An 11,593-nucleotide genomic window follows, 5' to 3' on the forward strand; every position below is an offset into this window, starting at 1 on the left:
TATTTTGTAGAATATTAATTTTACCCCCTCAATTTTAGCGCCACCATTCCCTACCTTTTACCTTTTTTGTGTTTTCGCATGTTTTCAAGTTTGTCATGTTTGGTCCCTACATATAACATAAGTTAAAAGAACGGTCCTTTTAATTTACGGAATAGGTCCCTATGAAGAATTATATTTATAGCAATGATGCATATGTTTTTCAAAAGTTACATAAATGACCTTCACTAATAATGAATTTACAAAAGTGAGGGTTGGTCCCTACATAGAAAATAAAATTGTAAAACGGTCCTAATAATTTACAAAAAGGGTCATTGTGCATTTTTTTTTTACAAAAATGGTCCATATATTTACAAGTTTACAAAAATGGTCTCTCATAATATACAAATTACAAATTATGCCTTCCCCCACCCCCGTAGAGTAGGTATAATATCACCTTAGTTAAATATAAAATTACAAGATCAACTAAAATTGAATTCATAGGATAATTAATAAGAAACATTGTTTACGTCACATTAAATATTAATTGAGAATTTAAACAATTTTTCAAGGTCATAAATGACCTGGTTGGAGGCATAGTCAACATTTTCGAGATTCATCAAGATGACGAATTTTCATCTCATTGTGATTTTGGTTTGCACGCCTCTAACATCGAGAAACATTATTTTTAGTAATCCGCTTCAATTGTCCAATCTAAATCCGCCCAATAAGCAACATCATGAAGTGATAATAACCCAACATTATATTCTCGTATGCACGTCACTATAATGTTCACATTATTCACAAATGAAAATAGGCTTATCCCTTTATATCTAAAAACTTCAAAAGCATATAAATATGAAAGTGTTTCCATTTTCCACTTACCATATGATATGATATTTAATTTTTACATATTCTTTGTTTTATTTGACAAATCATATGTTAATGCTATATATTTATTTATTATTTATATAATTCTAACAATACTTATATATTTCTTTATTTATGTAATTATAATAATATTCATTTTTGGTGTTGATTTAAAGGTATAAATGAGATCATATTAATGGTAAAACTATAAAAAGTTATATATAAAATCTAATAATATATTTGAGCTAAATAAGATTATACATATAATTCATAAATAGATAAAAGGTTAGTTTTTAAGTTTTAAGATACCATTGCTTTAAATGTCTAGGAAGGTTAGAATGGGCCAACAACCTTATTTAACCCAATATTTTAAAGGTTTTGGAAAAGGACTAATATTATAAAAGCCCTAAATTTTTAACACGTAATTGGAAAAAACTATAATATATTTTTTTATTATTTCTATAGTCACAACTTTCTCGTAGAATTATCGCTCTAACCCATTTAACGAGTTTTATGGTTAACTTGGTTAACTTTTTGCAAAATCAGTCCTAAAAAGTTCAAATTTGGTCCCTGAGGTTTGCAAAAAATTACACCACATGATTGTTTAACTTTATTTTTCATTTTTTGTATACTTTATTTATTTTCAGGTTTTTTTTATAAATATACATACATTTTTTATTTTCTTTTTTTAAATATACTATATTTATTATCATTTTTTTTAACTTTTTAACAATTTGATTTTTTTTACCTTTTGTTTTCTATTTTTTTAGTGTATATATATAGTATATTAGAGTTTTTTTTAGGTTTTTTTCATTTTTCTTTTCGTATTATATTTTAAATTTTTTCATCTTTTTATTTATTTTTTATTTTTTTCTAATTTTGTTTTCCATTTTTTTAACTTTTTATTGACCTTTTTCAAAAAATGTAAAATGTATTAATATATTAGAGTATATTACAATTTGACAAAATTGCAAGAATGGTCCCTGTGGTATGTCAAAACTCGCAACTTTGGTCCAAAATGAGTTTGGCTCACAAGGATGGTCCAATAGTTTCTTTTTGTTGCGAGTTTAGTCCAAAAATTTTAAAACTTTTTATAATGATGGATTTGCCCTTGGTATTTTCCTTTTTTCAATTTTTTTATTACAGATGTAAATAAAAGAAAAAGAAAAAAAAGAAAATCTCTCTCTCTCTCTCTCTCTCTCTCTCTCTCCAATTTCAATACCTAAAGACACAATCCACCATCAACTTCTTCAATACCCTCGTCTTCTTCATAAAGTCCAACTCCTCATCACCATCTCTCATTCCAGCTACCATAAATCAACCACCAACACCACAATCAGATATCAAGGTTTGTGTAATCATCCTTACTCATGCTCAAATCAAATATATCAAAAGCTCACCATCAGTTCCTCACTGCCCCTTTCTTACAAATCTGGAATGTCGCTCGCCTTTGTAGTGGGTATCTACATTTCAAGAAGGTTCTCCTAATTGTTTCCTTCTTTGAAATCCGATTTTCTGCTTATTATATGTAATAAATCGATGGAGGTTTTCTATTAAATGGGTTCATCCACCCTTTGATCTCTATGAATCGGTGATTAGGGAAGGGTAGGGTATCGGAAGCCATCAAAATCCAACATCACATGTTGATTTTGTTTCTAAATACATACACAAACAGATTTTTGATGTTGTTTCTAAAACTCAAGAACAACCTAGCTTTTTGGGAAAAGCTCCAGAATAACCCTTGATTTTGTGTGTGGTTTTCGTTTCTAGAACCAAAAAAACACAGAAAACAAAATCGAAGCTCTAATATATACCCAAATATGGAGAGGTTATCCAGATGTGGACATGATGTTCAATTACATGACCAAAACTCTAATTGAAAGAAGCGAATTGAATATACCTCTTATTGTTTCCCGAATGGTCTCTTGCGGTCTGCTAAGAACCCAAAAAGTGAAGCTTCTTCATCCTAAGAAATATATATGTGTGTGTGTGTTTTGTTGTAATGAGTGTTTGTGTGTTTGTTTTGTTTCTTTGGATCATTCATTCTCAATTCATGTATAATCGAATAGGGGATAGAGAAAAACGATAAACATTTGGTGATGGGCGTTTGTTTAATTCTATATCTGCAAGTTTGAAGTATGAAGTAAACTCTTGATTTGTAGGTTTGAATCAAGAAGAAAATTGTTGGTGTTTGATTTGGAGGTGTGAAAGTGATAGAGACAGAGATGGTGTTCAAGAAGAAAGCACCTTCTATTTGCAGGTGAAGGTGATGGAGATGGGTTCGACTGCTGAGAGAGAGAGAGAGAAAGAGAAAGAGAGAGAAAGATTTTATTTTTGTTTTATTTTTATTTTTTTTAATTGTTGTAGTAAAAGAAAAATGGAAAATAAAATAATAAGGGGCAAATCCATCATTATAAAAAATTTCATTGGAAATTGGACTAAACTCGCAACAAAACGAAACTATTGGACCATCCTTGTGAGCCAAACTCATTTTGGACCAAAGTTGCTACTTTTGACATATCATAGGGACCATTCTTGCAATTTTGTCTTACAATTTGGATAATTTATAGTTTTTGTAACTTTTTTATTTTTATTCAAGTAAATATAATATTTATGTTTATATTTGTAATTTCGGTCCAACTTAATATCTTTTTATTCTTTTTTTTCTTTAGTGTTATTATATCTATGTTACGAAAAAATGAAAATTAAAAAAAAAATAGCTTGTTTATTGAGAATTAGTGTTTCAATGTGTTATTTAACTTGCAAAATTAAATCATATTTCTATATGTGATATCAATAGTTTAAATTCAAAATAATATTTTTCAATTTGATAATAAACTAAAAGAAAGAACAAAAAATATAATAATAGTCGTCTCTATAAAAAAAAACTTGTTATAGTAATTTAAATTAAATTCAAGTTCGTTTACTTGAATCAAAATAAATAAAAATATTAGAAAAGCCATAAATAATTAAAATAGAAAAAAATAGAAAAGAAAAGGTAAAAAAACAAATTGTTGAAAAAATAAAAAAAAATGTATATATATATATATATATATATATATATATATATATATATATATATATATATATATATATATATATAAACGAAAATAAATAAAGTTTAAAAAAACTAAAAATAAAGTTAAAAAGCCATGTGGTGTAATTTTTTTGCAAACTCAGGGACCAAATTTGAACATTTTAGGACTGATTTTGAAAAAAAAATTAACCAAGTTAACCATGAAACTCGTTAAATGAGCTAGAGTGATAATTCTGCGAGAAAGTTGTGGCCATAACAATAAAAAAAACATTAAGACTTTTCTCAATTACTAGTCAAAAATTTAGGGCTTTTATAATATTAGTCCTTTGGAAAACTACCAATTTATTGCAAAAACTCTAAAGTATACTAAAAATACAAAATACAAAAGAATATAATAATAATAATAATAATAATAATAATAATAATAATAATAATATATTCTATAAGATAAAAGGTCATCGTTGTAAGTTTTAAGAGACCATTTCTTTAAATTTGTAAATTATGAATGTTTTGTTTGAACGGGGCAACACCCTTATTTATGCAAACGGTTTCAAAAGAACCTAGTTTATCCTAGTTTTATAAAGGTTTTGGAAAACTATCATTTATTGCAAAAACTCCACAGGTATACTAAGATTTCAAATAAAATAGTTTTTTTTAATGCTCTTAAAGTAAATATGCAAATGGAAAAGATATTTGATAGTTTGATTTATATTTATTATAAAAAATATTTTTTTGGATATTTATAATTAGTTTTACATTTAATACATTAAAATATTTTTTAAATGTTTTAAAAGATAGTTTATTTGATATTTTGATATAGGGTTTGCATTTCACATCATATATACATTAACAAATTAGATAATTCAAAAAGTCAATAATGTTAATTAATTTAAAAACCACTTATTTAGTAAAATTTCAATTATTATATAAAAAAACTTTTTAGATGTTTTTTCAGTTAATTTTACATTTAAAACATTTAAAGCTTTTTTCTATTTTAAAAAGTAGTCTATTTTTAAATTTATTTAATATTTTGATTTGGATTTTGCATTTAACATCATATTTAATTTAATATTATATTTATAATTCAAAAAGTCTAACATTAATATGTTAATAACAAATTTAAGTTAATAAATAAAATATAATAGGTTGAAAAAAAAGTGTTAGATGAGTTACAAATCAATATGATAAAACAAAAATAAATACTTCTATAATATATATATATATATATATATATATATATATATATATATATATATATATATATATATATATATATATATATATATATATATATATATATATATGAAAAATGGTCGACGAGGGTAACAATTTTTTCAGTCTACTTAAACACTTCATTGATTTTTTTTTCTTGTTCATTATATCATCAAACTTGTTAAAATGTTCAAAAAATATCATTATCACATAAGTGATGTTTTCCATAAAAATCATTTTTGACTTTTTATTTTAAACTCTCTCTCTCTCTCTCTCTCTCTCTCTCTCTCTAACATATACATATACATTAATTCCTATTATGGTTAAGGTAAGAGTCTCTCAGAACATTCTGATGTCTACCAACGTTGCATCAAAACAAGTTACAAAAAACGAAACGCAAAAGCTTTGTTTGTGCTTATTGGCAAACATCTTCGTTGAGGCCAACAGAACAAAATTAACAAACCCTCAATTACATGTCCAATATGTAATATAAAGAAACACCAAGTTTTTCTACTACGACTATAACCTTATCCATCCCAAATGTTTTGTAAAACATGTAAAAGGTATTGGACCAAAGGGATGCCCTACATAATTTCCAGAAAGAACAAGAAGAAAAAGTCTATAATTTACCATGTCAACATTTATCCAATGCTCCAAAGTGTCAAGCTAAGAAATATGAAACATCAAAATCAACTATTGATCTTGTTACCGAAGAGGGGACGATGAAAAAGGGTTGTTGATATGCCAGATAAATATTAAGGGTATTGATCTTGTTTATTGAATAGTGGCATTGATGTTATGTCAAGGGAAATAAGAGCCATATATGAAGGTTGTCATGTCAGATAAATAAAATACTATAAAACGATGCTTATATGATAATCACACACTATCATCAAATCTACAGTGTCTCATCAAATCAACAGTGTTAAATTGGAGATTCACCCAATGTTTTAAAAACCGGTTTGAACCGGTCAGTCGAACCGGGAACCAGGGCAGGAAGCGGTTCAACTGTTATCGGTTTTATGTTGATTTCTAAATTGGATTGAATTGACCGGTTTTTAGAAAAATCTGAGTCAAAATAAACTAGTTAAACCGGTTAAGCCAAATAAAAACACATGGAAAAGAATCAGTTGCATAATAAACTTTCGTATTTTTTTTTCAAATCTATTTGGTTTTCTCTAAATAAAAACATATGGTAAATGTTATAAATTTTTTTAATGTGTTTGTGTTCATCTAAAACTATACTTTGTTTCGGTATTATATATTTTTTTTTTTGACGTATATGGATTGAATTTAAAACAATAAAATTTATGATATGTGTTATTTTAATTTATTTGGATTAATTTACAACTTATTTTTATGTATATTTTTAACGTTTGAACTTGTAAACGCCAAATCCATCATTTATATATGTATGTATGTATACGAAAATATAAAAAAAGATGAAAATTATAGAAACTGGTTGATTTGGCGGTCGAATCGATTGAACCGGGAACCGGTTACCATACCGATTCAACTAAAAAACCGGTTTTTAAAACACTGGATTCACCTCAACAAGAAAATATCAATTTTTACCGGAAACTAAAATGGTGATTTGATCTATTTTTTGATTTATAAATATCATGTAATTTTTGGACATAATATAGATTTTTTAAAGAAAATTTTCGATATTGTTTAATTTTTCGAAGGACTACCCCAAAATCACTATGAATTTTGTTCGGTAACTTCGGTTCGCGAAATTATCATTCCTCACTTTTCAAAAAAAAAAAAAAAAAAAAAAAAGCACACGGACCCGACCCGGCTGACCTCTTTCGCTTTTTCTCCCTCTTCTTCAACAGACTTCCCTCAAAATTCCCTCCGACTCCGATCGAATTTGACCACCAATCTCCTCCTATGACTATGATGACTCCTCCACATGTCGATGCAATCTTAACAATAATTCTCTCAGACCCACGCACTCTATCAACACTCGTTCACACACATGTATTGTTTTTAACTTTCGCCTGCTCGATTGCTTTACTACACTTAGTTGGGCTATCCAGTTTCGATATCATCAACGATTTCTTTCTGATGTTTAATATGACATAAAAAATGCCCCACTTTTGTCTCTTGTTTTTTTTACTATTTGGGGAATGCTTAATTTCTAGGATTTCGAATTCTACTTGATCACAATGAAATTTTGTCAGATCGAATCTGTTTATATTTAGACTTCAATGCTGGTCCCACATTTTGATTTGGCGGCTACTGAATGACCTCAACGAATGGAAGGTACTACTGGTTACCTCTTCTTTATCATTAATTAGTTTCAAATTCGTCAAATTTTTATCTGTTTATGCCTTTCTTGTGTTTGTAATTTGATCAAATGTACTGCAGGACACTTTTAGTTTTTCTATTTTGAACTTCATTAATTTGTATAATGCTTGCTCTCTTTGTTGGTTGCACCCACAGAAGCTGCCAATACACTAATGACCTACACTATTAGAAATGGTGATAGTTATATGCCACTTCTCACCTTGCAGATATACAACACCAGTTTAATGCTCGAGAAAGTGATTGGGGTTTCAAAGGTAAATATTTTATTCCTTTTATACCATCAATAATTTATTTAAATAGTGTTTATTTTTGTGGTGTGATTTATTAATGTCATTGTCATGTATCAGTGGAAGTTTGCATTTCTGTCTTTGGGTCGCCCCACATACCTTCAGGACTCAGATATCATCTCCACTTTCAGGTCTATAAATTTCTCTATTTCTCTTTCTTCCAAATCCACTTAATCGTATGTATGTATTTTGTATATATAACATATATCTCAACGAGGTTTATTGATTTTTTTTTTTTAATGTTTTTAGAGAAGAGATGTTTATCGTGCTTGGAAACGTTACTTAGGATTAGAACACTCTGATAATACACACCCAAAAGGTCTTATGCTGCAAATCAGGTACATGTTTTTCTTTTTGTTACTTTCAAAATCCTATCTACTTTAACCTACTTTTGCCACATAAAAAATTGTTAATGATTTACAGAACCGACAGACTTATGATAAACCACTAAGAATCTACAACTAAGCAATTGATGAAGTTTATGCGACAAGTGATGTTTTTGAGAAATTATTAATCATGGTCGTGGTAGATAGAATAGATGTATATTTTTTGTTAAAAAAGGTACGTAGAACAGATGATAATAGAAGCGTTAGTGTCCAGAGCATGTGTGTGGATGTATTGAGGTATATAGATTTGTGTTATGCTTTTATAATCTTTTCTTGTTCCATTTTTGATGTTTTGGGTTTTGTACTAGTGCCTTGTGTTCTTATTGTAGATAAGTGTATAAAACGTTGCTAGCCAGAAAAAAAAATGTTGAATCTTAGAATTGCAAAACACGTACCATGTTTTGTTATTTTGAATACACTTGTTAACAACTTCAAGAATCAAGAGTGTTTGAGCGTCTTAATGTTTTGTTTTAAGATTTAGGCGAAGGGTTCTTGAAGAAGAAAGAAAAAAATTTGTACGCATAGTTAGTTACTTATTATTCATTAAGTAAAACCTTTGAAAAATAGATAAATAATACCCGAAATCAAAACATACAAAGATCACATACGTACTATGTTTTGTTATTTTGTAAGTACTGGTTAACAAACTTGAGGGTGTTCATGAGCGGCTTAATGGTAACAAAGCTAGCATCTTCATTCGCCTCATACTCAACAGTAACTCTAAGGATGCATGATGACTTCTCATTTTCTTTCTCCATGAACTCTAAAGTAATTCGATAAGAAGTACACCCCATGTCAAGATACCCTCCTTCAATTATCTCGATTTCTTTCACCCTCTTTTCATGATCGATCTTTGTAAACCTTTCCTTGAACGCTGGTTTCACCGACACCCCTGATATATGTATATATCTCATACCCGGAATCAAAAGCATGTTATAGAAATGATGGATTTCAATCACAAACATTAATTCTGTTTTTCAGAAATTCATCTTAAAAGATCTCAAGATAAATGGATATTGAACTGAAACAAGGTTAATTTACCTGGACGAGGGGTAACTTTGATGATAGTGCCTACACCTCCATCACCTTCCAAGATGTCGACACCATAAAGATGTGGAAGCTCTGATTGTAGAATCATTGCAAGCTTAAGTGTGCTGTAAACCTCCCAAGCTTCGGATATTGAAACCTTCACCTCCACTTCTTCCGATATCTTCCCGGACATTTCTGTTTGTTATCGGAACTTTGACTTTGAGTTTATTGTTTTATTTTTCTAATCATAAAAACTAAAGTCATGCTCTATCAGGAAGCATATATGTCTATAACTTTATGGGCGAGAGGGCACAAATCATGTAGTAGTATGATAATTGATGGCCGTTGAATTATTTGATGGTGTGAACTTTTTAGTTGTTGAATTATTGCTTTTTTTTTTTTTTTAATGTTTCCTTTTTATAATTTTAATAGTTTAAATTATTGCTTTTTTAAAAATGTTTTAATTATGGCTTCCTTGCCTATTACAACATTATGCTCACGTCATAAGCAACACCAAACAATGCACCAAAAATCCAACCAAATTATCATTGATAAATTAAATATCTCTTTATATTTTCTTTCGTATTTATACTTATACCCGTTGAAATGATGATAAATATCAAGTTAATTATATTTTAAGACATTTGTAATCATTTTACATGGATAGAAAAATATATAAACAGAAAAATAAATTAATATTTAATTTCTCAATTATCATAGTTTGCCTCGTAAAAGGAGACATATCTAATCAACCAATAATAAAACTACCAACAAAATATCATTAGAAATTTTACAAAGATTGCATTTTTTTTAAAGACCTTACTTACCGCTTTTCCCTTTGTTACACGTATCGTTGTTCACTATTTGATTAAAATCGAATTGTCCGGTCGGATAATTTGGATTATATTATTTGGTTTGGATGTTCAGATTTTTGGATTAATTTTAAATTAAACCGAATTATATTTTTGAATTTTGGATTGGTTTTTGTTTATAAAATAAGAGCCGAATAGTCCAAAAAAACGAATAACGACTTTTATATATATATATATATATATATATATATATATATATATATATATATATCATTTATAAATTTACTAGGTTAGGTTTTTAATTATTAGCTTTCATCCAACATAATAGCTTAATATATATTTCTTATCAAAAGTTTTTTGTCAATAAAATATTAAACTATAATTAATTTTTCTTAATAGTTGTTTATAAATTATAATTTATAACTAAAAAGTTTATTTAGTTAATTTTATAGAGTTGACTAATATTTAGGTTATATATTTTTTAAATGTCTCGTCTCATAAAAATCGAATTGTAAAATCCAATCCTAACGAATTGTAGTTTGATTGGATTGGATCGGATTTGAATTTAGTTTGGACTATTTAGATCAATGTTTTGAAAACCGAAATCTATTTGAAGTTAGTTGATCGGACCAGATCTAACTGATCCATCCAAATAAACACCCCTAATCACACACCATTGGTTATCACTTCAGTGTGAACTCATTTTCATTTGCAGGAGACTATTTAAGGGAATCAGAGTATAAGATACATACATTTACATTAATTAATGTGCTCCTATATTTTTTTTTAAGGAAAATGACCTTTAAGGGTAATAAAGTGTTCCCCTTATATTCATTAGGTCCTTTATCTTTTTTTTTTTTTTATTATACCATTGAACTTAGTATTCCTGCTCACCAAAACCATCGCGACCAGTTATCACCTATTTTACCGGTTACCACATTTAATTAGAGATGACATGTCATATTACGTGGATTTAGAACACATTTAATACATGTATCTCTCTCACCCCCTTTCTCCTTGCAGTTAGGGATCGGTAAATTGAAGAAAACAGTTGAATTGAAGAATACGGTTATGAAATTGAAGAGAACTGGTGAATGCGAGTGTTATAGTGAAGAAGATAGCCTCCGATTCCAAACAACGTAAGTATTTGACAGTTTATATACATTATAATGTTTTATTCGCACCAAAACCATTAGTGTACTTGAACGTTGTTGTTGTTTCAATATGTGATGTCGATTTTGGTGCAATGGATCTCAAAGAGTTTAAGTTGTTCATTGCAAAATTGATTGAAGGCAGTTGCAATAATGTATATTATTGCACTAGAAATGAACCATTGGCAGAGGGTATTAGGAAAATTGGGAATGATGCTGACTACTTTGAGTTTATTGAAACGAGTTATAATGATGAAGCCGGTCTAAGAATAAATGTTTATATAGACCATGAAAATGAACTTGTACTTGATTGGGCTGATATAGAAGTAGTAGAAGATGATGAAGGGTATTATTCTAAGGTAGACCCAGATGATGATAATGATTCACAACTTTCTGATGATATTCCATATGAGCATGAAGCAGATGATTACATTCCTTCTCTTGACAAGACTATTGGTGATGAATTCTTACATCGGGTGTCAGGTATGTGTAAGGATATAAATGATGAGGCTGAAACTAA

General features: G+C 28.4%; 1 protein-coding gene and 1 long non-coding RNA gene across 3 annotated transcripts; one reads left to right on the plus strand and one right to left on the minus strand.

Moving 5' to 3' along the window:
• Positions 1 to 7,753: 7,753 nt before the first annotated feature.
• On the plus strand, positions 7,754 to 8,471 carry LOC145071405 (uncharacterized). 2 transcript variants are annotated; one of them, XR_013690440.1, is made up of 3 exons: positions 7,754 to 7,826; positions 7,945 to 8,033; positions 8,119 to 8,471. It is a non-coding gene; the product is annotated as an uncharacterized LOC145071405 (long non-coding RNA). The 2 variants fall into 2 exon arrangements; XR_013690439.1 differs by lacking the exon at positions 7,754 to 7,826 and having other exon boundaries at positions 7,873 to 8,033.
• Positions 8,472 to 8,593: 122 nt separating this feature from the next.
• On the minus strand, positions 8,594 to 9,433 carry LOC145071404 (norbelladine synthase-like). Its single transcript, XM_079018295.1, has 2 exons — positions 9,123 to 9,433; positions 8,594 to 8,973 (listed from the first exon to the last, which is right to left on the minus strand). The coding sequence occupies exons 1-2, from the start codon at positions 9,301 to 9,303 to the stop codon at positions 8,693 to 8,695; spliced, it is 462 nt and encodes a 153-aa protein (XP_078874421.1). The 5' UTR covers positions 9,304 to 9,433; the 3' UTR covers positions 8,594 to 8,692.
• Positions 9,434 to 11,593: the final 2,160 nt, after the last annotated feature.

The sequence above is a fragment of the Lactuca serriola genome, chromosome 8 (assembly GCF_051521515.1).
Source record: "Lactuca serriola cultivar US96UC23 chromosome 8, Lser_US96UC23_V15, whole genome shotgun sequence".
NCBI lineage: Eukaryota > Viridiplantae > Streptophyta > Magnoliopsida > Asterales > Asteraceae > Lactuca > Lactuca serriola.